Source organism: Dermacentor albipictus, chromosome 7, assembly GCF_038994185.2.
Source record: "Dermacentor albipictus isolate Rhodes 1998 colony chromosome 7, USDA_Dalb.pri_finalv2, whole genome shotgun sequence".
In the NCBI taxonomy this organism is placed as follows: domain Eukaryota; kingdom Metazoa; phylum Arthropoda; class Arachnida; order Ixodida; family Ixodidae; genus Dermacentor; species Dermacentor albipictus.
The window spans coordinates 45,188,977-45,215,540 of NC_091827.1; the positions used below are offsets into that span (position 1 = coordinate 45,188,977).

Consider the following 26,564-nt stretch of genomic DNA (forward strand, 5'->3'; position numbering starts at 1 on the left):
AGCGCCAAACTTAAGACAAGTGACTAGAAAAGGACGAACAACAAGCACGTGTGCCAGTTTTTTCCCGAGCTCGATCAAAGTTTTGCGTCACTCAGTTGCACTTGCAGCTCCTTCCCATAGGCAGGCCTCCCAACACCCCTTCGTCTCTGTGCAGGGCCTGATGGATGCTCACGAGCAGTTCAAGCAGACCCTCGGCGAAGCCGACAAGGAGCACAAGGCCATTATCGGCCTGGCACAGGAAGTGCAGACCATCGCCAGTCAGTACCAGGTGCCCGGTGGCGTGGAGAACCCCTACACCACTCTCACCTCTCAGGTCAGTGTCCCACTCTCTCATGCTGGCTGTGCGTAGTGACTGCCAGTTGTGTATTACATTGGCAACTAGCATTGTTGGGTAAACTGGACCAAAGCAAGTTCTTTTGATGCATCGTAGCTGGTCTGTGTATTTTGTTCTTTTGTTTTTGTGCACTTTTTTGTCACCTTCGTCTTCCATTACAATATACCTTACCCTGTCGGGGTTGAAGGACGGGACGTCGGGATGAAAACCCAAACTTGGGGGTGATTTATTCTACATTATTTACAAGAGACGTGAGCGTCCAGTAACAGACGTACACTCATTACGGGCCGGCAGCAACTCGGACGCTGCGGCCCGCGGCAAGAAGTTCGAGAGAGGTGAATCAGGGAATCGGGGCATATCCCAGGATCCTCAGGTCTCTCTGGAAGGCTTCTTATAAGCCCTTCGAGCACTGCAAGTCACGTCATGTTTGACCAATGGGAGAGTCCACTCCGATGACGCCACTTGCAGCCAATGGTAGGCGCCCGTGTCGCGTGGCACACCTGTCGGGGCTCTCTGCGGTCTTGCCACGCAGACTGGCAATCAATCCACTTGTAGGCTGGAGAAGGAGCGGGGGGGGCGCTCGTGCACCTGCTTCATTGTCGGATGCCCACCTGCTAATCCCGGCGGCGCAGGAACTTGTTGGCACGTAAACTTGTTGCCTCGGCCGCTTCTCTGGAATGCGCTTTCCTGCTTTTGCATTCCTCAATTAGCTGTGCTGCAATCCGATGTGGTCTGGGGAACTTGAAGTAATCGCAGGAACCAGCTCCATATCTAACAGCTCGTCCTCGCCCCGGTTGTTCTGAATGGCCGGTGAAATCAATTCGCTGGCCATGAGGAACGCTGATAGAAGCTGCAGGGTACTGGGGTCGAGCCACGTTTGACGAACTTCGGGATCCTTGGCCCTGGAGAACAAACGTCAAACAAACAAAACAACACAGCGCTGCCCCACGTGTAAGCGCAGGCTCTTCGCCCCTGACTCGCCAGGCTATTACTGCGTCAAAATGAACCCTGATCTTTTAGTTCCCCAATTTTGACAACAGTTCCAACCACCCTTCCAAACAGCTATCCATTTCTCCTCGATTGCCGACAAGACCAGAGTACTATTGTTGTTGCAAAACAAAAGGGTCGTTGACGATGCAAACAACAAATGAAAACAGCCGAACATAACTTAAGTGGCCTAACCACACGAACAGCATGTTTCCAATCTATCGCAGTGGCGTACTTATCGCACGTAAGGGTGCCACTGAACAATCTGGTCAACCTCGCAAGTACGTAATCACAAGTGCACTAGCCTTGTGGTCACTAAACAGAACGCGTACTTGCATTGTAGGCAAACTTTTCATTCACGCTTACTCACGTTTCTTTCCTGAAAGTCCTACAGGACACGTGACATAAACGAACAATTAAACTTGCGGGACTTACACACTCCGCAGAACCCTTAAAATAATGCGTCTTAATAACTCGTTCCACGCATACTTATCAGAGAAGTCAGAATACGGCTGCCCTAACACACACGAGCAACCCACTCATAAATCTGCTTCCTTCCGTCCACACAGGACATGCGCTAATGGAACTAAGAACGCTTCTCAGTGCAACTCATGCACTCACTGAAAATCTACGCGCTTAACCTTAGAAAATTCAACACTTAAAAAGAAAGAAGGTTAAATAAAACACACGCGCGTTACGATAGGCCTCTCAACAATAACCTTGACCCTCAGGTTACTCACACACACAAAAAAAAAGCCTATCTACTTATTAATGAGCATCTCGCGAGACTACATGTTTACATAAAACGCATCTTTCAAATCTCGGAGCTTTCTCAAACCAAAACATAAACAAAGCTCATACCTAACACGTTGAAAGAAATCCCAGTCTCAATTCGCGAAAAACTTTCCGATGCTCAAAATAAAAAACAAGACACTTTTCACTTCTACGGAAGCTCTCTTGGCTTCCCGTTCCCGATTGCTTACGACTGACTCATACTTTCAGCCTGACCCGCGGTGGGCGAAGTTTCAAAGCTACTCTGGCTGCCGAGAGACAACAAAAGGGCTGATTCACTATCAGCTCCCCCAAGACGTTACGGTCTCCTGCCAATTTGCGTCCCCGCGCCCCGCTTTCAACACGAACTCGATTGACCGCGTCGCTACTCCCCACCTGGTCTCGTCCTGCCACCTTGCGTTTCTTCGAACTGCACGCTGAGCTATAAAAAGAACTACGGAACGACGAGGAGCTTAACTGCCCCGTGCCCTTTGTCCGCGTCCGCGCAGAACATTCTTCGCGGTCCCCCTTTGACCGGTGGCTCGACCATTTTGGATGCGTCAACATCGTCCTAGACGACCGCACCTTCTTCCTCGCGCCCTGCCCTTTTGGGTTTCTCGCCATCTTTGGCGGCGCTACATTAATTACAGACTTTCGGTCTTTACCGCGCTTCTTTTTCCGGCGCTTTCTCTTTGCACTCGCCTTTATGTCGCCTTCTCGTGCCTCGTGCTGGCCGGTACACATTTCGTCGGCCCGGATCGGCCTCTTACCCGCACAGTCTGAGTGATTTACATTTAAATCTACTCTCACTTTGCCTCGACTGGCGGACAGCCCAACCGACTCTGGCACAATGCAGCAGGCTTTACTCGAGTGAGACAACTCGCACTCTTGCGAACTGCCCTCTACTACATTGCCCAGCTCACGCTGTGCATCGGCACACAGCCCGTCGGTATCGATCGCTGTCTCACGCGCACAGTCCGAATGATTAACTGAACCATCCCTCTCTAGGCTATCTAGACTGGCGGAGAGCCGCACCGATCCCTGAACAATGCAGTTGTTCTCTCGTGAGCTACGGAGCTCGCCACCCCGAGAACTATTCTCAACTGCATCGTCCAGCTCGCACTTCACTTCTGCACGCACCTCTGGCCTGACATGGGTGCTCGCTTCTGTCGGGTCAGCAGTGCCCTTTTCTTCGCTAGCAACCTCGCTAACATTACCAGCGACGAACACACGTGGTGACTGTGCCAAATTGTTCGCAGCTGGCCTAGCTGTCTCTACAGTCATCTGTTGGCACAGCACCTCGTCGCTCTCCTTGCGGCCTTTAACGGCCTCTGTTGCCACTAAGGCATCGTTAGCAGCTAGCCTTTTCCCTTCACTTATCAATCGGCAGCCAATCTCACAGGCACTACTCTTTTCGTCGGCTTCTGGCGAAAATCTGCTAGATGCTTCCTCATTCTTTCGCTCTGTACTATCTACAGAATTCTCAGACAGCCGTTGTCTCTGTGCCATTAACTGATCACAATACTGTATTTCTTTGATCAGTGCTGCCTTCTCTCTCTCAAACTTTTCCTCTCGCTCACGTTCGCGTTCATTCTCACGTCCGTGACGCTCCCACCTAAGAGTAAGTTCTTGAAGCTCCTGCTTCCGTTCATTCTCGCGTTTTTCACGCTGACGCTCACTCCTAAGCTCACGACGCTCTCGCAAACGTACACGACGCTCTCGCTCCCGTGGCTCCTGTATCACCTCCCAAGCAAGCTCAATGCTTTTGTCATCATTGCCACTATCGTTAATCGCCTTTATGATAGCTGGCGTTTCCATCCGTTCGTCCGCCTCAACTCCCAAATCGTCGCACACCAACAACAAGTCCAACCTCGTCAACCTTCTAAGATCCATGGCAGCTGCCCCGACAGGTGGTTAAAACTGTTTTCCTTAATTAATTTGTGCAAACACACAATGCAACAAATTCCCGATTCCCAGAACTATCAAAATTGAACACACAACCTTTGAGTCTGGCGAATCATAAGGAAAAAAACCACGCGCTCACTTACGGTTGCAGCACCTTGCCACCCGGTTCGTTCGTCCGCTGTTCCCGGATCTTCCGGACTCCCTGGGTCGAAGGCTCGCTCCTTCTTCGCTACTCCCAGTTTCTTCGGACCTCTTTCGACGAAGGCTCACTCTTCTTCGCTCTTCCCGGTTCCTTAGGGTCTCTCTCGACGAAGGTTTATCCGTAGCGCTGCCACCAGCTGATGCATTCGGAGGCGATCCCACCGCTGCCACCAGATGTCGGGGTTGAAGGACGGGACGTCGGGATGAAAACCCAAACTTGGGGGTGATTTATTCTACATTATTTACAAGAGACGTGAGCGTCCAGTAACAGACGTACACTCATTACGGGCCGGCAGCAACTCGGACGCTGCGGCCCGCGGCAAGAAGTTCGAGAGAGGTGAATCAGGGAATCAGGGCATATCCCAGGATCCTCAGGTCTCTCTGGAAGGCTTCTTATAAGCCCTTCGAGCACTGCAAGTCACGTCATGTTTGACCAATGGGAGAGTCCACTCCGATGACGCCACTTGCAGCCAATGGTAGGCGCCCGTGTCGCGTGGCACACCTGTCGGGGCTCTCTGCGGTCTTGCCACGCAGACTGGCAATCAATCCACTTGTAGGCTGGAGAAGGAGCGGGGGGGGCGCTCGTGCACCTGCTTCATTGTCGGATGCCCACCTGCTAATCCCGGCGGCGCAGGAACTTGTTGGCACGTAAACTTGTTGCCTCGGCCGCTTCTCTGGAATGCGCTTTCCTGCTTTTGCATTCCTCAATTAGCTGTGCTGCAATCCGATGTGGTCTGGGGAACTTGAAGTAATCGCAGGAACCAGCTCCATATCTAACAACCCACATCTCTGCGAGTAAGTCGGCTGCCATGCAAAACTTTGCAATTCCCCCCAAAACTTACATCTACAGAACCACATTGCATTTGTATTGTAGTTAAAATTGAAAGGTGAATGCTCTGTCTTCTTGGGGAGCCACTTTGATATCTGAACCATCACTGGTTGCCTTGCCTGGAATTTGTGGTGGGGGTCCCACAAGAGGGATAGGCGCAACCTCGTTATGGAAAACTTGCCCTCAAGTGCCCATTGCTGAACCATGACAGCCACCAAATCCTTTTTTTAGATGTTCATGGAGACGGAGTAACAAATAAGGAATACTGGCAGCTGGGCAGTTCTAGGATACGTTATTCTGAGCGCTCGGGGTAGTAATGTAATCTATAGACGAGAAATTTGGGCACTCTGCATAGTTGTGCAGGGCAGCTAGCCTACAAAGATATAGGAAAAGTTTGTTTACCAACTATACACTATAGTGCGAAGCAATGGGGGAGATCTTGGATTGGAGTTGTCGACCAGTCTGTGTCCCAGGTCGCGAGCTGGACTTGGCGCTCTGGGTTCCTGAATTTCGATCCGGGCGAAACGCTGTCAGGTTGACCTGACCTCTGTCTTGCCGCAGGTGATCACAAGCAAGTGGACTGAGGTGAAGCAGCTGGTGCCCAAGAGGGACCAAGTCCTCCAGGCCGAGCTCATGAGGCAACAGTGTATCCTTTTGTGCTGCTGCACTGGAGTCCAGAGTCAAATGCCAGCATATACAGATCAGCCGCATGTAGATAAGACATGCATAGGTTAAACGCATGTGTCACGTTTGATGCGGGGTTAATGCCATGCTTTTTTGCTGTGAGACACCACACTGCAGGGCTCTCGAACTGGCCACCAGCGGTGTCATTCTGAAGTGGTGTCATTCTGAAAGTGTCAGTTTCCATCAGATTACTGAAGGTACGAAGAAAGGAGACCACTTTGGGATGCTTACTACCACCAGTGGAATTGTTATTAGCTATACACCGACAGAAAGACAAAGGGCAAGAATGAAGTGCGCACACAGAGTGCTGTCTCTCAACTGCATTTATTTGAAGAAACAAACAAGAAGCAAACAATAATGTGCATGTGTAGATTGCACGTTTCGAAAAACTACCTCTCGCGCTGTAGTTAATGATGAATCCACACCAACGCGCCCGGCTTTCGGTTCCAATAGCAGCGGAATAGTCCAGGTTTCTGTCTTGAGTGAAACAGATATTGTGTCCGCAGCAGATGGGGTCTTTTTTTCCCGCTGCCATTACCAGGCATCTCTCTTTCTCAAACTTGTGTTGGGCATTGAGCCAAGCGCATGGCATGTAGATCCCTGCATGTCACCCTGTGTGGCTTGTTCTGCAAGAAAAGATGGCTTCCCAGAGGCTAAGGTTAATCAGCTGGGGATGCTGGCCAGAGCTGCGCACGCGCCATATGTTTGAGATAAATGACATGGCCCGCGACTGCGTTGACTTGGCAGCTGTGCCACGATGCTGCCAAGTGCAAAATCGGCAGTTCCCAGTTGCGGCGGCTGCATCCCGGCTGGCCGAAGCGCATGCAGCGACCCTCCTGTATGCTCGCCTGTTAGCGCAGTTTTCGTGGCTGTATGCATCGAGTTTCCGACAATGGATTACTTGGCGAGAAAAGTGGCACTGCAGGGCCTTTGTGTGTACAAGAGTGCGGGAAAGTTGGGCCGTCGAACCTGCATCTTTCTTGGAGAGCCATTTGGCCACCAACATTGCTTTAGTCACTGTGGTTTTTAGTGTCTTTTGTAAAAGCATCTAAACTGCTGTTTTCCCTCTCTACTATTATGTGAGATCACTAGTAATTAGAACAGCAGCACTCATGCTTGGTTGTACAGTTGCATCAAACAGGAGCGGTATTTGGTGGGCAGCTAGCGTTTGAGAAAAGGCAAGGATGTCTGCGCCTGCTCTGTGCTAGTTTTAATCATATGTTTTCAATTGTATGTGTTTTGGTACTTCTAAAGAGTGTCGCGTACTGAAAGGCTTTGTGAACTTTAGGGAGTCCCATGGAGTCATAGGTAATTCAGAACAGTTCACACCTGCATCCCTCTAGTCCTCGTGTCACTTTGGGTTGTGTAACCCAGTCAGTCAGTTGATCAATCAGTCAATCGATTAACTTTTCACAGTGATGTTGCGTGTGGTGACGAGCGTGCCCTGGCGCCGCCTGTACCTTCCTTGACTAATGCTCAGCGAACGAGCGCCTGCGACGCAAGTTTGCCGAGAAGGCCAACGTTGTCGGTCCCTGGATCGAAAGGCAGATGGACGCGGTGGCGGCCCTCGGCATGGGAATGCAGGTGAGCGCGAAATTTGCACTGCTCCCTCTCTTCGAGTGCATTGGCACTCAACTCTCCCCTGCCCCAGCAGTTCGAGGTGTGGAGAGGAAGTTTTAGATTATGGGTACGCAAGAGGCTTGTGTGTCGCTTGCCTGCGCAACCCACTTGGGTCGCAGCAAAACCCAAGAAGTCTCGGCGTTTTTGGGTACGCAGACCGCTTGCGTCTCCCCTAATCTACAACTCTTGTGTTCAGCCATTCAAATAGAGTGACTGTGTTGGTCCTTTTTTGTAACTGCCCAGAAAAGTCACTATTGACAGATGTTAAGTCTGAACTGAAATGAAATGTATTGTCACATAGTGACGTTAAAGAAGCAGTCAGTGTAAAACTGTCAAATCACAAATTTTAATCACGAATCGATGAGTCAGGTGCGCTGGCTACTTGTACACCTTTCGCAGTACATTAGAGCGTAAATGCTGGTGCTTGCATACATTCCAGAGTGTACACCAGTATTTACATCGCACACGCAATCTGATTAGACACGATTATTTTGCCATTGGCGACAACAGTAGAGAAAGTTCCAATACATGAAGGCACGTCTTGCACTGAGTGATAACTTTGTAGCAGCGGTTAGTAGCAGCGGGTGAAAAATAGTCGCTAGAAAAATTTAAACACTGTACGCATGTCAATATAGTGGTTTGTCTCAGTAATTTCATCTGTGATAATAGAAGGGAACAGACTGAGGAAATGATAGAGCAAGATTGCACGGAATATGGACATTTCTAATGAAAAAGGGTACCATTTGCACAGCCCCAGAAGTCATTATTTGATGCATTATGATTAATATGGATATTAGTGAGACATTGCACATTTCGTTGTACGACCGTCTCAACTCTCTCACAGACTTTGACAACAGCCATGACAGAAACACTGCGACTGCACTTAAAGGAGTACTGACTCAGGCTTCAAAGTTGTAGAAACTCTGCCTCTCGCACATTAAAGGGCAACTCCTAAGCAAGCACAAATGATAGGAAAGGTATTCTAATTAGGTAATAAAACTGGTCTTGAAATGGCATACCTGCTGTCATCAACATTATTGGTATGTTATGATACCAAACAAAATGAGCTTGTCATGTAGCAGTAAGACAAGGTATGGTGATGTCGCTTGTGAAAAGAAGGAACAACTGCTACACATGTTTCATCTGATCTGGCTCTGCTCGCTTGTGGCATCCTTAGTTATTGCAGGAACAGATTCAGCTAGTGTATCTGACAGCTAGTGTATCCTGGCTACCAAAACAATATTGTAGGAAAAATATCGTAGTAAATTTTATATAAGGAACTCTGGTGCCTAGGAGTATTTTTTCAAGGCTTTAAGCAGTTGGGCTTTAATTTAAGGCAAGAAAAGAAACGGCTAGTGAATGTTATGTCGGTACGTAGTTAAGAAATTGGATGAATGGATGGAAATGGGAAGGCTCTGTGCACGCCTGGCACTGCAGGGCTCGCTGGAGGAGCAGCTGAAGCGGCTGCAGCAGTACGAGCAGGCGGCAGCACAGTACCGGCCGCACCTGGAAGAGCTGGAGCGCACGCACCAGGAGGTGCAGGAGGCGATGATCTTCGAGAACCGGTACACGCACTACACGATGGAGACGCTGCGCGTGGGCTGGGAGCAGCTCATGACTTCCATCCACCGCAACATCAACGAGGTGGAGAACCAGATCCTTACGCGCGACTCCAAGGGCATCACACAGGAGCAGCTGAACGAGTTCCGCATGTCCTTCAACCACTTCGACAAGAACCGCACGGGGCGCCTCACGCCGGACGAGTTCAAGTCGTGTCTTGTCAGCCTCGGATACAGCATCCGCAACGACCGCCAGGTGAGCCAAAGTCTCCTTTCTTGGTCAGATCTCTTGTTTACTTGCGACAGAAAGCTTGTGTTTGCACTGGTTCATGGACCCTCTTGTCTGAAGCCCCTTGTATGTCATATGTGCCTCTGAGGTGTGTGAGCATGCAAAATTTTACTTGCAATATCAAGTTATATGAACTTGTTTGTGCCATTCTGTCTGTGTTGCAATATGTCTAATCATGTGAGGAAAAAAACAGCTGGTAAATACATAAATATATGGACTGAAATCTCAGTAGCAGTGGCCATTACTCACCAAGTGCATGCTAGTAGAGGGCGCCACAATACCAGGCCATAGTGCACGTACAAGTAGGATACTATTTTTTGTCACTGTGCGCGCTGTTGAATTGCAATGCCACTTTATGGCAGTGAAACTTTGCCTTTGAGTTCAGCTTCACGGCAACACATATTGCATTGCTGTGAAGCTAAATCAAGCAACAAAACTTGCGTACATTTTGCATGCCAACGCTACTCATTCACAAATGTCTTAAGCATTTCGTAATTCAATTCTTTTGCAAATGCCTGAATAATTCAAACATTGTGGAAGTTATTTAAGGTAATAAAGCACCCGAGCTTCGTTATACCGAAGATCATCATATGGTGAAGTTTCGGCAGCTTTATAAATTGAAGGTCAACTGCACTTCGTGCGTTCTGTCCTGAATATAGAGTATAGCAGGTTTTTTAGCAGCTGCACAAATCAAATTAAGGTCAAATGTGCTTCGTTTATTTGACCTGAATGCAGACTTTAGTTAAGTATTGCACCACATGCTATTATATTTCAGTGCACAGTTGTGTAGATACTGCAGCAATGTCACTTATGACCTGTTGTTTCCAGGGTGACGCTGACTTCAGGCGCATCATGAACATTGTGGACCCGAACAACACGGGTTACGTCCACTTTGACGCCTTCCTCGACTTCATGACTCGGGAGAGCACAGACAGGGACACAGCTGAACAGATCATCGACTCCTTCAGGATTCTGGCTGGTGACAAGGTGAGCTGTCCTGGCAAGAGTCGTAGCTGTTGATTTTACTTGCACCCGCTCCACACGGCCACTTCAGCGATTGATGACACGCATAGTACAGGGCGATCCGAAAGTAACATACAGAATGAAAATTTAATAATTTTAAAAGTGCAATGATTGTACACTGTTCTCCTCAACGACTGGGAGCCTTGCCACTGTCGTTGAAAAGGAAAGTGAACAGTCATCATCATTCTACCGGTGCTAACGTGTGGGGCAGAAACTTGGATCTTAGTAAAGAAGCTCGAGAACAAGTTAAGCACCGCACAAAGAGTGGTGGAACGAAAAATGTTAGACGTAACCTTAAGTGACAAAGAGAGCGGTGTGGATTAAAAAGCAAACGGGGATAGCCAATATTCTAATTGGCACTGAGAGAAAAAGTTAGCAACGTTTCACTTTGTGAACGAGGGTTATGCGCAGGCATACAGACAACGCGAACATGCGCAGCAAGCACCATCGCGTCGAAGTGCAGACAAAAAGGGCGCGAATGCAGCGATTCTCTTCTCCACCTCCAGGCACCTTCCTCCTCCAGCGCTCGCTTCCCTCATGGCTTCGGAAATAGTCTCACCGATTTCACAGATGGGCCATCTACATTTCTACGCAAAAATGGAGCTGGGCAGGCCATGTATTGAGTTGGGTAGATAACGAGTGTGCCATTAGAGTTATAGAATAGGTGCCAAGGGAAAGGAACTGCAGTCGAGGACAGTAGAAAACTAGGTGGGATGATGAAATTAAGAAATTTGCAGGTGCAAGTTGGAATCGGCTAGCACAAGACAGGGGTGATTAAAGATTAAAGATTAAAGTGGACATAAAAATAAGCTGATGAGGATGATTTCGAAAACTAAAAACATTGGCGAGATGTGGGTTTAACAGAAGTGAACAAAAAGTACAATTTTTTTTAAATAACAAAATATTCTATAGCCAGAATAGTTAGGTTCGTCACCAACAGGTGGCACTTGTTGTAGTGCAACTTCACGATGATGAAGTTGGCACTGGCCTCTCTGGATATTACTTCTTGCTATGTACAAAGATTTCCCATGTTTATTTTGTGTATTTCTCTGAAAAACCACGTCTTGCTAAAGTCTACACTGTCCGTGTTCTCCACATTAGTTTGTACTGTCCATGTTGTGTACTCGCCACCTTTTGCTTCAGTGTTAGCTTGAATGAAACAGCTTCACTTCATCAAGGTGAATGCAGTGTACTGCATGCATAATGACTTCAGAAGTAGCAACAGTATTTCAGGCAAGGTTAGAAGCATCGTTGCAACTCTTTTACATTGTTTCCTTTACTGCAGCTGTTGCTATCAACAGTGACTGTATTCATGGATAGATAGTGCGTGTTGATGTTGGCCACAGCTTCTACAACTACAGCCCCCTGTTAGTTTTTATCATGGCACGGCTCTTCATCACCTCAGTGATGGCCTCAGTGCACAGCAGTGTAGCAGGTTTAAATATTGGGAACTAGGATGCCGCATTGAGAGTGATGTGACCATAGAAGTTTGTAACAGCCAGCCACTCCTGGGTCGTGCAGACCCTGTGGGGATAAAACAAATCCATTACTTAGGGCTGGTGCTAGAGTAGTCGCTCACAGAAAGCCTGAGTCTTTAACTTCGCCGCCTGAAGCGGCTAAGCAATGACTGTTCTTGGCTTTTCAGCGTTCTCGCTCACGAAGGCCTCCACCTGCTCGAAAAACTTAGCCATGTGAATCGTGCCCGACTGCTGGCAATGCTTATTTGTCTTAGTCACAAATGAGCATTGGTCATGAAATGACTGCTCACACCCCAAAAACGAACAATGTTGCCAAAGTGAAGGAGGTGGCGATCTACAAGTCACTATGCTTGGCATGTAAAGTGACTAGCACTGCACCTGGATTCATCTCCCGTGTCAGTCTGGAAGCTGATGCCTGAGAATAAATGTGCTAGATGAGCGACAAATGCGCTGGTGAAGACAAAGTGAAGCGCCTGGACAGATAGGATGACAATGTTATGCTTGTGGTGATCTGAAAGCTCTGTCCCCAAATACTGCAAGGACTGTCTACTGCTTTACAAGAGGAAGCTTTAGCTTGAAGGCTCCTATGTAAATGCATAAGAGAGGAAAAATTTTTTTTCTCCGCAACCACTGCACCAAATTTCATTAGGTTTGTTGCATTTCAAAGGAAAAGTTAACATCTAGTGACCATTGGAAGTGGATTTTTGATTTAAGCAGTCAATCTCAGAAATAAAAAAAATCTTGAGAACTCCAAGTTCTCAACAAACAAGACTATCAAATTTACAACTCTGTAATTCAGCAGTGAAAATGATATCGTAATTCTATAAATTGCATCCAATAGTACACTTAAAGAGGACAAAATTCATATTTATACATAATCGCCAACACACCAATAATACGTGAATATGGCTTTTGCAAGGCCTTTTCTAAACATTGTAACAAATTTGCATAAGATATAAATTATATCAAATTTGTCCACTTTGGGTATTGTAACGGATAAAGTTTACAGAAATGCAATATCTTTTCTTGCTGCAGAATTACCAATTTGTAAACCTTGTGCTTCTATTTTTTCAATCTTACCGATTTTCGGCAATTCATGTAAAAGATATTCAGGTCCTAAATGAAATTTCTGCTTCAGACAGTCACTAGAATTTAAAATTTTTTTCTCTCAAATGCAACAACTTTAATTAAAATCGGCCAAGAGGTTATCTCGGAAAAGCATTTCTGCGTTTGGTGGTGTCCAAGTTCTTCCTCTTAATGCGCAGCAACACCAACCAGCTCCGTCATGTCTAGAAAATAAACTTGTTTGGCTTTTCTTATCGATACATTAACAATGGTAACTTTTTTACAGTAACAGGCATTCTTAGAGAGGTTGAACACGGTCGTCGAGCACAGTTCTGTGGAATATAGATAGCTAGATTAGATCTGCAGATAATCTGACAATGGTTCAGTGTTTGAGACAAATGCTTGTCTTTTCCCCTGCAGCCATACATCACCGCGGAAGAGCTTCGCCGGGAACTTCCGCCGGACCAGGCGGAATACTGCATCCGACGCATGGCTGCGTATAAGGGCCATGGCGCTGTCCCCGGAGCGCTGGACTACATGTCGTTCTCGACGGCGCTGTACGGGGAGAGCGATCTCTAGAGGACTGTCGCACGTTTTTGCTTTGTTATTTATTTTTTTTCTTTTCTCTCTGTTGGCGAAAAAAAAAAGAAAAACGAAAAGGAAAGAAAAACACTTTTTTTTCCTCCCTCCTGCGAGTACTGGAAGGAATTTGTGGCAGGGGGCAGTGCAGGAAAGGCGTGAAACGAGCCGGTCTGAGACCGGCTACAAGCCGGTTGCCGCTGATGGAAGGTTTGGCTTGAACCACTCTGAAGTCGGCTATGAGCCAACGTCAGTGGCGGGGAACTCTTAATCGGCTCTACGCTATTTTATTTTGTTTTTTGGACAATCGTTCTGCTATCCTTGCCCAAGGCAGGTCGACGTTTGCATTGGTGTTACGTCACTGTGGGTTCAGAGGTACAAACCACAGCATGAAAGAAGGATCGCTTGAATTGCCATTATCTGGAGTCTCCGGTCCCAGGGAAGGGACAAAATTTGTGCAGACTCACAAGGGCTTGAAGCTGAAAGTTGGAAGGTAGTACCAGCGGTTCCAACTCGTACAGTGCCCGGACAGATAGGATGACAGTGTTATTGCTTGTGGTGATGTGAAAGCTAGGGATCACCTAGGGAAGATAGGGATCTTTTGTGCTTGCAGTTCGTTTTAGGGCTGCACCGTGAGAGCCATAAATGCGAGTTTTGCAAATGCATGACCGCTACGAGACTGAGGTTAAGATCCCAGTGTGAAACACACTTTCTGACGACACCAGTGTAACCTAATGCTTTGTTTAGAACAAAGCTGATGAAATTGAGCGCTTCTAAACGTCAGGGGCACAATCTCATGATTCTGCAGAACTTGGTTGTGCTGAAAAAGAAAAAATGTTCTGGACTCTTATCCCTTCGTTTCTTGATCATCTTTTTCTTTGCTGAGCATTTTATACAGCGGAGCGAAATTTTGTCGCTCAAGCCCAAAGTTTTCGGTGATTTTGAGGTTGTGAGCTTCAGTCAAAAGCGTTGAGAACATGTGGAACGGCCGGCTTCTGCATTGCCCCTTCAACACTCCCGAGTCTTTGTTTGGCACAAGATGTATCTCGAAATAGGCTTATTGTTATTTTTTTTTCTTTGTCAAGCACATGTGACATTTTTTTACGTAGACAAAGCCGCAGCCTCATATTTCTACCAATCACTAAAGAATTTAAAAAATAACTACACCTCTTCTTAGTCTTCCCGACCAAGCCCAAACATTTTCTATCGTCGTGCGCGGCACAACTCTACGGCCACGAGCCCAAGAAGTCGTTGTCGTAACCAATTTTTATACTGCCAACATAGCATGCAAGTCGGGAGCATGCTTGTAGAGCTGCTAATTAACAGACTAATAAACCCAACAGTTTGTTAGTGAGACAAGTGACACCATTTTGACCCCTCCCAAGCTGCCATCAACCTTCCTGCCATTGCTTGCAGAGCTGTCAAATGTGTCTGCATTTTTCTGGCATTGGGGTAGAAACTAAAACATGTTGTGTCGCAGTTTCTGAATACGTAATTTGTTTAAAATGCTGCACTCCAGATGTACATCGCTTTATTTTTGGCCGTAAGCGTTGTAAATTCGGCACCTTCAGCTCTTGCGCTTCAACTGTTCCGAGGATCTGTTTGCCATCTTGAAACTGTCAGCTTGACATTGATAATTACCAAAACGGAACAGTGTCCCAAGTCTTGTCTTGCTCAAGCAGTCCTCGCTTCTCTTCAACACCTGGTTAGGACTTTTGTTATCGCCTTTCCCGTGCGTGCGGCTAAAAACGCGTGTTTCATTATTTTTGTTTCCGTCTTCGAACGATAGCTTCCAGTTTCTTTACTGTTGTCCCTTGTTTTTTTCTCTCTCTCTCCCTCTATTAAAAGTTTTCTTTGGGTGTCATAATCTCCCAGAGCTAGTCTAGAGACTTCACATATATTTAAATGCTGAAAAGGAGATGAAAAAAAAGAAAGAAGGGAAACGACGTTGGTGCGTCGGCAGCGAGGTGTGTTGTGCCGTACCTGTCATCAGCCGTCAGTGCCTACGTCCAAAGCGATTGTCAGGCGAGCCTCTTTAGAACCCACCACGTCGTAGTCTCAAATCTAGATTTTTTTTTTTCCTCGGCCATGAACGCACTTTTATAGATTACATACTAATGTTTTTTTTGTTTGGGGTCTTGTGAAGCGGGTTGCGATGCTACCGGGCTGGTTGTCTGTGTGTGTGTGTATGTATGTGTGAACGTTATACTTCTCGGTATGTTCTTTGTGTGCGCGTGTCTGTGCAGTGAATGTGCAAGTATTTTTTCAACCCCTATTGACTGTTGTCTGTCAGCGATATCTTTTTTTTTTTTTCGAAGAATAATCTTGAGAAGTCGGTTGCAACGCTTCTGCTAAGCGATAAAACCGAATATGGTATCCACACAACTGCGACCTAGCTACCAAAGTGTGTCGATCTAGAAATTTGCCTCAAAAACTGCAAAACACACCATTCGACTTCTTTTGTCGTGAAATTTGCACATGCAAGAGTTTGACATGCAAGCTTCCAGTGCATTTAAACCATTATTCCCTCTCACCTAGGAAACAGCGCAAAATATGTCAAGCGGTACGTTTACTACTGGAACCTGTCCATTCGTGCCAACTATGCAATCCTGGTGCCAGTATTGTTCTATATTCGACTGGCTTTGGATTTGGCTACCAATTTGTGTCAGCCAGATGACTCTAGTATTTCTTTTTTTTTCTTCCTTCACAAATTTAGCATATTAAAATTGACTTCTCCTGGGTAGATCTCGGACTTTAGAGGAGTTTCTGTGGTAGATTCCTCCGTGTAGTTGAGAGGTAGATCGATGAGAAACTGATGTCTGCAACGTGTCGAGTCGTGGTTTGTCAGACGCTTGTACTGTACTGTACTGTACTGTACTGTACGCTTGGACTGCGCGTAAAGTGTTTGTGTGCGTCTGTTCCTTAATGTGTTGTTTGTGCTTCATGACTGCGAGGTGCCAAATGTAGACAGTACTTTTAAACTGCCTCATTGCAGTGGGTGTTGCCAAGCGCAGAATTCGTTTGACGGGATGATGCGAGACATTTCTTTTTGTTTTTTCTTAGACGACGCACTGCACAAGCTTTTGCTATGTCAGAGAAGCTGAACAACTTGCACTTTGACTCTTTTTGTCTCGATCGTACGTACTTCTGCGTTGCTCTAGGTTGTGTGTTACCCGCTGAACAAAAAAAAAAAAAAGGAAGTCTGTTTCTGTTCCGGAATGACAGTGTGTGAACATTATTTTTTTTTGCGTACAAAACATACTGGCCTGGGTACTGGGGGAAATGTGCCGAGATACATTTGTGGAACATCACAAACACCACATATCGTCGCTCGCCTGTGAATTGGAAAAAGGTTTTTTTTTTTTTTCTGGCTGTAATGAATAAAAAAACAGTGTTTGAACATACTGTTTTGGCCTCTATTCTTGTGTGTGTGTGTTTTGTGCATTGGAGCTTGTTCTTGCGATAAGAAATGAGCACAATTGTTCTCCACCCACCTCGGATGGTTGGATCCATGGTTCTTTGTTTATAAATGGCTGCGATTTTGTTAAGCAAGCATGAAAGCATGTTATACAAGTTGTCATGGAACTTGTAAGTGCAGATCATAAGTGTCAACAAGAAAATATGTAGACATTGCAGAAAAACTTTGAAAAAGCTCAAATATTTCTGAACAAGTACTATATCAGTAGGCAAAGCTTGCTATGTTATTGTAAAAGAACCAGCTAAGCAACTACAAACATGATTAAAATGTAAAGAACACACAATCAAATGTGCACTTGTACAAAATACTACAGTAGCAACTACGTTAAAATTGAGCACGGTTAGGTGAAGTTGAGTAACTGCATTGTCCTTCATTATTGTGTGGCTATAACCCACCACAATGACTCTGCTGCTGCGGTGCCCTGCTGTGGAGTACAAGGTCGAGGGTACGATTCCCAGCTGTATTATAACAGGGGGCATGTACCAGTGCAAGCAAAAGTTGTGACACCATGGCTTGAGTGAGAACAAAATTTTCTTCTTTTGCTACTGTGCGGCACGAATTTGGGAGAGTCACTATATTGGTCGAGCAAGCACATGTACGTTGCACCACTTCATTCCAGGCTGCAAGAAAATAATTGTCGGGTTTTCAGAATTTTTGCTCGATGTACTTAGACATGTGTTCAGGGAACCCAATGCTATCAAAACTGACATGCTCACTCTGTCAATTCGGAGCAATCAACTCTCCCAAGGTCGCGCAAGACATCTGCGAAGTGGCATTGCTGGGATAATGAACGAGAAAGATGTCATCCACCCAAGAGCATCGTAAAGCTAAAAGAGCTAGCCTCCCGGTGAGCTCGGATGGTAAGCAGCTTCTTTGAAAAGGCCTTGGTTGTTGGTTTGATACCGGGACCAAGACAAATTTGTTTTTAATCATGAAAGTTTGTCTAAAAGCACGCATGGGTTCGCTTTGTAGCTCCATGCTACTATTGTTGCAATGTGGGCTTGTTGGCAGTCATCTTGGAATAGCAGCGTAGCGCAAACAAGACAAGGGCAGAGAGGAGAACATGGGTGCAATGACATGGCACTGTCTGCATGTTCATGTTTTCTTCCACGTCCTTTTCTTGCTTGTGCTACACTAGTTTTCATGCTACTCACTGGTGGACGACAAATGTTTCACTTTCACGTAATTTTCTTCCACCTTGCAGAATTGCGCATAACTGATTTGTTGTTGCGAAAATAAGCAGATGCGAGCAACAATCTTGCTGCAGTGTCGTCACTGCAGCTTGCTTAATAAGCTCGCAGTAAAGCTTAGGAGCTGTCTTGCATGTCCCCTGAAGTGCCACCAGAGTGCTCCGATACCGACGTCAAATGTGTGCCACTAAACAACTAATCCAGACCCCTCTGGTATGGCGTTCCCCCATAGCGCACAGCGCAGATGTGGCCAATTTATTGGTGGCCCTTTCATAGTCGATGTCTGGACGTGTTTTGCTAAAGCCAGGTCATCGGTTAAGCCTTGCTCAATTCACCAGGTTTCCGAATGTCGCCAAAGCTAAGCAGCAACGAGCTTGGTTGGCCCCTGCAGGGAACACGTGGAAATGCTGCGCGCTGATGGCTGCTTTTTTGCCGCAGAATAGTTCAAGCTGAGACAGGCTGACAGTGTCCACAAGATGCGATTTCTTTCAGCCTAAACAACCTTCCCTCCCACCACAGCATCAACTAGCAACATAAAGCTCTCTTTTGTAAGAGAAATCAATGAAAATCAATCAATCAATCAGTGAGGCAGTTCTTGCAAACAGTACACAGGCCTCAGTCAAATCTTTCGTGGATTATTGCATATATGGTTCTCGTAACGCCAGTGTAGCGCATGTTGGAAAATATAGGTGGCTTGTAAACATCCCAGAGGTGCAGTTGATGGACTTGTGCAAGGCAAAGTGACCACGCCTACACCTCCTTTTACATGGCAACTTTATGCCAATCAGCGCTGTGTCCTGTTCTTCACTCTGCCCCATCTGTGTGCACTGTTGCCCCTTTAATTAAGGTGGGTCACAAGCATTTTGCTCAGAACAATCCATTACTCCAGTTGTCCGCTGCACTTTGAAAAGTGCACTGCGATAAAAAGACAGGGCTGCCAGTTTTGACAGCTTGGTAGAATGTATTAGACTGGCTACTTTAGGTGCCTGTCCTGTGCTACCTGTCCACTGTGGCAGTATGGTGAAGTTGCCAGAATTGTACGATTTTGTACGTCCTCGGCAAAACCTGCCAGTCAGAGGGCAAGTCTTTTTAGTTCACATTGGTGCTGTAGTCTGGCATTAATATTTTAGCTTCCCAAGAAGTCTGAAAGCGCCTTTACAATGAGCACTACGGTGACACACGCTTTTCCCCAGGTACCCTTGTGCTTCTTTGGTCCCTGTACCAATGATTACTATCTTTACAAACTAACCTGATCATATCATTCATTTCATAATGCACGAGACTATATGGAGCTGCCCTTGTGGTAAGGTGGTAGTTGAGTTCATAGAGCGATGTGTATGAATCGCCAAAAAAGGTTTCACTTAAAGATCTTTCTATACTTGTACATATAGCTTTATGCATCATATTCCTTCATTATGCTTATTTACTCATTTACTGTTAACGTTTCTTTACAATATTCTTTTTTCACTTTTCTCCCCTACTACTACCCAAATCTTGGGCTGCCCACTGTAGATGGTCGCGCCGTTTCACCCTCAACCAAGCGAGCAATCAACTAAGAAAGAGACGGAGCAAACCAGTTCACGCGGATTACTGCAGAGACTGGTACGGTAGGACCCAGAATCGGGTTTATGAAGTGCCATGGAGACCGCATATATTTATTGTCGTTCATTTTGGGGTAAAGCCCGACAATTCCCGATTTTTGCACCCTGAAGTTCCATGAAAATTGGGTCAAACCCCATTTATACGAAGTTTTGCCCTTTCATAAAAGGTGAGAATAAATGCGGGTGTTACAAAACCTACTGGACTTGGGCAGCCAGCGTTCTTTATGTGTATACATTTATAGAAGGGTGGCAGATTGGATTAGTCATTACTTTGTCGTTATTACATTCCGTTTGTTGAAAGAATGTACAGAGTGAAGCAGTAAAAACGGCAAGGACAAGAGGCCCGACAGGTGTAAGATGGATGGAGTACTGCTCAAAATGCACAGGATAATGCATGCCAACAAAGCCTCGTAAAATAAGGGAAAGCATCGCACTTCTCAGAAGCCTGCCACTGTAAACTACTAACTGTGCTTTCTTTTTTCCCTGCGATAAAAGTATGCAGAGAAGAAAGCAAACAAGTCATCGACGAGGACTTCTCATTGTTTTCGTTTATGCATTTCTTTTCGATGTGTTAATAATGGCCACCAATGAGGACTTTTATAGACTAGTTTGTCACATGATGGGCAAGCAGCGCTCCTTGCCATTACATGTTCCCGTGAGTGATTTTGCTTGTTCAAATAGACTGTTTCCAAAAGGAGACATTGCCTGTGTTGTTTGTGAAAGCTACCAGAAAAAATCCTAAACCTTGGGCTGTCACATGACAAAAACCAGAATTGTCCCCAATATTCATCTCTTTGAAAACACAATTTTTACCATCCCTCCCCCGAACATAAAAGACATAAAAGCTGGCAATGAAGGACCCTACATATATCGTGTTCTGAATCCTATAGCTTACTAAAAAATTTACTAAAGGGAATTCTGGCTTTGCGATTGCTCAGCTACCATAGGAATGATGATTAGTACTATCACATGTCTAGTCTTCATACTTATGACAACCTACATTCTTGCGACAATAATCGCACATCATCTTTCTAAATTTCCAAGCTTTCATTATTTCCTAAACACAAGATGGTTAGTCCATGCTCCCATATGCGTTGTTGCCTTCACAATGCACTGTGCTGTTGAATATGGTCAGTTGCCAAAGTCACAAAGCCATTTGAAGCTAGCAGGGCGCAGTTTAGGCATAACCGTGTACTGTCTGTTACTCCCATATTAGCTGCTTCCATAAACGGCGCGAGAGTTCCATCCAGCACTTTTGTAAGAAACTGTGCTTAGTCGTCTGTGAATTACCTGCTACACTGTGCCGGCAAGTGTCAGCGCAGTCATATGAAATATGGGAAGTTTGAGCGTGGAGTTTCCCACAATTATTAGCGGGAACTCGGGCACTGCGATTCTTCAGCCACCATGGGAATGGTGGCTGAACAGTGGATTTGCATGATCTTCGTGCCTGGGGCTTCAGACGTTCTTGTGGCTTTGTTTATTACACTTTATTTGGGCCTAAATTGGCCTAAATTTCAAAGGAATTTATACTTTCTTTTAATGCAGAAGGTAATAAGACCCTGCGAGCATGCATAGTCACTACTAATAGCCGCGGTTTTGTTTGTCCGAGGTGTAATCCGTGGTGTAATGGTTTCAATATCAGTCTTTTGTGATAGAGGTCCTGTGTTTGAATCCTGCCATCAGACACTTTCAGTATTGTTCATTTAATTATTTAGGACGCTGAAGTACTTCCTTAATTTTCATTTTGAGAAGTCACAAAACCGTTTAAAGCCAGAGGGACGAAGTTTAGGCAAATACTCGTGCTACCCGTCATTCCCATGCCAGCTGAACTGCCGTGCTTGCAGGTACCGTTGACACTCGAACCGCAGTTCAGTCTAGTAATTGTATGAAAGTATCACTTCGAGTGGTTGAGAAAAAAAAATAATTTGAGGGTAAATACATGGATAAAAGACATTAATTAGGGTGAGATAAACACATACATGCATTTGTAAAGCACAAGGCACGAAAGGTTTTTTAAAAAAATCCGACTTATCCACCTGGTTTCATGTCGAAGCACAATGCGTTCTATGGCTATTTTTCTTTTTTCTGGCTTCTTATCGTAACCGCTGAAAAATGATAATTGGACACTGGTTGAAATTTGATTTAAAAAAGAAAGTTGTACAACCTGAATATTACCCTGTCAAAAAATGCCAAATAGGAAACTCGACTAAACTGGGTATTAACCGGTTCCTGCTAGAAGGCGACTTGTTCAATTTGAGATGTTCCTGCAGTCGTAGGCTACGTGGAAACCAACAAGCTCTAGGTTGGATACAGTGATGAAAATGCCAGTTTGATTGCCACATTTATGCTTGTACTTTGGTCCGGATACTGGAAAGAGAAAGAGCAGAGTAGAATGCGTTCTTTCTCCACTTTCGATGACGTTTCAGTGGTGACATGTGTGAGAGGCATCCAAGGTTTCTCTGGAAGTTGAAACCGAGATAGTGGGCATGGCCGTGCTTCCATTTACAGACTGTAGTTGAGAAAAGTTAGGCCATGCGAGAATCGACTGGCGGAATCAAGTTATTTTTCACTTATTGCGCCAGCGCGATTGAATTTTCCGCCGTTACAGATCGAAGCTCATTGTTTATTCTCAGTGAGAAGAACACGTTTCCGTGAGGCCGTCGTAAGCGCTTCGTACATATATAAAAATTTTAAAATAGACTAAAATCAGTACAGAACACAGAGACAAAAAGGAGTTAACAAGAAAGTCCAATCAGACCGCTACATAGCGAACGATGCGTTCGGGCCCTCGGATCTCGCGTATCCTCCCGCAGTGGCGCATCACCACCACGAACTGGGTGACGACGCGGATAGACTCGAACCCGCCTCCCTTGGTCAGGTCGTCGTCGACCAGGAAGCAGAGCCTCTTGGTCTCGGCCGTCTCCTGCTGGTGGTACGCGGTCACCCGCTTCCACTGGGCGTCCTTGAGGCGAGACTTGGGCAGCGCCAGCAGCTCGTACTTCGACGCGAGCGCCTTGTTGAACGAGTCGACGAGCTTGTTGAGCGCGGGGAGCGTGAAGCGACCCTTCATGTACTTGGGGACGCTCGCGAACTCGCCCTCGCTCAGGCAGGCGATGCAGTTGACGCGGGACCGAGGGCCAGCAGCCTGCCGCTGCGACAACGGCTGCGGCCTGTCGCCGCCTCCCACGCCGGCGTCCGACGAGCCGTCACCCTGGTTGCCCCGAGCGAGGACGCCCTGCTGCGGCGCTGGCCGCCGTGGAAGGCTGTCGAGGAACGACTTCTGGCACTCGGCGAGCTGCAGGCGGACGTCGAGGTCGGCCAGCAGCTGCGCCTCTTGTTCCTTCGCCTGTTGGTACTGCTCGCCGAGTTCCCGGATGCGCCCCTGGTGTTCCTTGGTCAGCCGCAGCTTCGCCTGCGCGTCCTTCACGAAGTACGCGTCGTCGGCCGAAATCTTGGCCAGGCTGACGCACAGGTTTAGCACGTCGAGCCTTCGGTGCAGGTGGGCTATGTACTCGTCGGTCATGTTGACGTTTAGGTGCGTGCTGCAAACGCCGAGCGCCTTGCCTGCGCCACGATGTGGATCGGACGTAGTGAGGAAGTCGCAGGGGAACCACCGTTGTGGGGGGAAACGGCCGAAGAACGAGCTTAGGTGCTGGACGATGCGAAATGCAGATGTAGCGCTCGCGCGCTTAAATTTGAAGCAGCCGCCCCGCTGCCCGACCAACTGTTCGACAATCGCGAACAGTTTGCAGGCGTTTGCAAAACTTGTGAGGGCGCTGCTGAACAGGTAATTTTCTTTCTTACGTCATAAGAGCTGAAATGTCCAAACTCATGTTTAGCGTATGTAATAGCAGAATATTAAAATAATAATGTTTTAGTTACCTTTTCAAACGTGTATATCTGTCCTATTTGTAGGCTTATTAGGTAGTGTAAAAACCCAATATTATGACGTGTGTTCGGTTCTCGCTTTCGCCGCGTTCAACAAGCAAAAATATAGCGTTTAAATCTGCATTTTAGATCCAGAGGACGCTATCCTATCGAGCGTGGATTTGGACACCAACATTATTATTGTATGAAAGTTTATGACCAACTCCACGTATTCAAAACGTAATAAAGAAAATTGGCTGTTTAGCAGCGCCCCCATAACTTTAGTGATAACCTGCAGCTTGCCAACAACATTCAAATACCGGCGCGCGTGCCCGAATGTTTCATTTGTCGCTTTCGCATCGCCGAGTGTCCAAGCTCGTGCTGCAGCTGTTCCCGGCCCACGCTGGTTCACCTGCGACATTCCAGACCAACAGGTATATATAGAAGGAGCCTGCGCATCGGCCTACCCAGGTTTCGGCCAACGGCGCGAACTCCCCGAAGCACGCGCAGGCGGAACTGCGGAAGGTCAACCAACACCAGCGGCGCACCTACAAACTCTGCGGGCCGTACAAACAGCTGAAAGGAACGAGCTAGGAAGTCTATGCTAGAAGCGAAGCTGCTTTCGACGGGCCTTTCCAGCTCGCCGAATACCTCAACAGAGCTTTTCACAGCGCGGCAGCATGGGCGGCGTTGCTCGGGGCAACCATGCAGGTTCGTCGATGGTCGGACACCGGAGTGGGCGGTGACACCGTCAGGCTGTGACGGTTCTGCACCAACTACAGCGCCTACCCAGACTACTTGAGCGACGAGGAGTTCGCGAACGTCCCCGTGTATACATGCAAAGCAGACTGACAGCAGACGACAGCAGACGACAACCTGACCAAGGGAAGCGCACCGTTGGGTTCGAGTCCATCCGCGTCGTCACCAAGTCCGTGGTGGTGACGCGCCTGCGTGGGGATACGCTCGATCCGAGGCCCCGGACGCATCGTGGCGCTCTGATTAGATATTTCATGGACTCTTTTTTTTTCCTTCTTTGTTTTATATTGGTTTCACTGCGCCATTTTAAGTTTTCTTCGCTGTACGAAGCGCTTCGAGTGCCCGTGGGCTTTTGTAGTGTTCTCTTCACGGGAAATTAAAAGTATATAACGCCTGAAAGAGAACTAGTCTTCCCGCGGCTTGTTTGCTTGTCGGAAAATCGAATTGTGCACCAAGTGAAAAGCAGCCAACCGCTTGAACTGATTTAGTTACCACCAGTTTCTCGCATGAACTACCAAAAATTAGAGGACGCGCTTAAGCTACAATGTACTACACTGCACTTAAGAGGAAGCATTAGTTCGGGTGCTTCTATCTAAATACATGTGTTTTATTTCCCATATACAACAAACATTTGAATATGGACAGGTCTTGAGGAAAAAAGCTGCGTTAGCAGCTTGACCAAGTCCTAAAACCCATCTTATGGCAGCAGCAGTGGGAACAACAGTGCATGTGGGAATGATAACAATAAAGCAGAATAAGACGAATAAAATAACCTGAGAGAAACAAACACAAAAATGGATAAACCAAAGCAAGTTACTTAGCTTACATTAGGAGAATTCGTTTTTCTCGGCAACCACTGCACCAAGCTTGACGAGGTTTGTTGCATTTAAAAGGAAAACTTAAAATCTAGTCACTGTTGGTTTCGAATTTTTGAGTTAGGCAGCAATTTTTTAATTAAAAATTGGCATAAAATTGAACATTTTCAAAAAATGAGACTATCAAGTTTCCAACTCCGTAACTCAACAAAGAAAACTGATAATAAAACTCTGTGAATTGCATCTAATAGTAGATCCTCTCAATTAGTTACTCATGGCAGGTTTCCCTTCCATTGCCGCCACCCATGTGATTATTTCAGCCTCTCTGAGTTTCCGCTTGACATTCTTTGTTGCTGTGTTGCCCACCCTACAGGCCGCATACTTGCTGATAAGCTTCCTAGTTCTCTTCTTCCGCTGTGAATCAATGTTCTAGCGCCCTCTCCATCTTCACCATGTACGTAATAAACAGCAATGGGGATAAAGGGCAACCCCAGCTGCCTCAGTCCCTTGTGGATAATAACTTTCTCTTCGCTCCTCATCCCTTTCCATTCAACGCAAACGGTATTTTCTAGGTAATTCTCTCTCAAAAGCTGTAGACAATCGTCACCTAAGCCTTCCCCTTCCAGAATATCCCACAAAATGTTGCGGCCTACGTTGTCATAGGCTCCTGCAATGTCTAAAAAGGCCACATATAACGGTCTGTTTCCTACTTTTTATATTTCAATACACTGAGTAAGAACAAATAAGTTATCATCCAAACACTTATCTATTCAGAAGCTATTCTGAAGTTCTCCCAAAATGCCATTATTATCTGCCCAAGCTTGAAGCTTTAATTTGATTGCCTGCATTGCTAGCCTATATATTACCTATGTAATGGTCAACGGTATATACGAGTAAATTCTGTCGTTCTCCCCCTTACCTTTATAAATTAAATTCATTCTACTTTGTTGCCAACTGTCTGGTATTCGTCTATCTTTTAAAGTTTTTTCCACTGCTTTCACAAGAACTTCCTTATTTTTTGACCCTAGTTTATTAATCAGTCTAATGGGAACCTCGTCTAGCCCTGCGACTGTGCGCTTAGGAATTTTCTCTTCGGCTTTCTTCCAATTGAAATGTTTCAGCACCAGCTCCTTTTCCACCTGGGTCTCTTTCATGCTCTTTTTGCCTTCAAATACAACATTGCCTGGGAAAGATTCAGCTGTTACTTTCCGGGTGTAATTTATTGCCGCTTCCCCTTCCAGTCTGTTTCCATCTTCGTCTAGGATCTGTTCCTGTATTGTTGTTGACTTCCTGCCTAATAATTGTATGTGGTTCCAAAATATTCTAGGTGCGGCCTTTTTTTTCTCACGTATTTCTTACATCATCATCATCTGCCTAGTTACGCCCACTGCAGGGCAAAGGCCTCTCCCATACTTCTCTAACTACCCCGGTCACGTACTAATTGTGGCCATGTCGTCCCTGCAAACTTCTTAATATCATCCGCCCACCTAACCTTCTGCCGCCCCCTGCAACACTTTCGGTTCCTTGGAATCC

At 46.3% G+C, this 26,564-nt stretch overlaps 2 protein-coding genes across 5 annotated transcripts in view; one reads left to right on the forward strand and one right to left on the reverse strand.

Moving 5' to 3' along the window:
- The window catches only part of Actn (alpha actinin), a 121,228-nt gene extending 104,504 nt beyond the window's left edge, over nt 1-16,724 (forward strand). For all 4 annotated transcript variants that reach the window (XM_070522139.1, XM_070522140.1, XM_070522141.1 and 1 more), the window contains exons 11-16: nt 155-313; nt 5,589-5,673; nt 7,192-7,295; nt 8,769-9,146; nt 10,008-10,166; nt 13,166-16,724. In XM_070522139.1, the coding sequence (XP_070378240.1) occupies nt 155-313; nt 5,589-5,673; nt 7,192-7,295; nt 8,769-9,146; nt 10,008-10,166; nt 13,166-13,324 (1,044 nt within the window). In that variant the 3' untranslated portion in view covers nt 13,325-16,724. The remainder of the gene's footprint in view (nt 1-154; nt 314-5,588; nt 5,674-7,191; nt 7,296-8,768; nt 9,147-10,007; nt 10,167-13,165) is intronic.
- Nucleotides 16,725-22,195: 5,471 nt separating this feature from the next.
- Nucleotides 22,196-23,357, reverse strand: LOC139047945 (SKA complex subunit 1-like). The gene has a single exon (XM_070522143.1). It carries the CDS (start codon nt 23,114-23,116, stop codon nt 22,346-22,348), a length of 771 nt encoding a protein of 256 aa, XP_070378244.1. The 5' UTR covers nt 23,117-23,357; the 3' UTR covers nt 22,196-22,345.
- Between the last annotated feature and the right edge of the window lie 3,207 nt (nt 23,358-26,564).

Coding starts and splice junctions, on each gene's coding strand:
- LOC139047945 (XM_070522143.1), bottom strand. CDS start 23,116: ATGACCGACGAGTACATAGCCCACCTGCACCGAAGGCTCGACGTGCTA.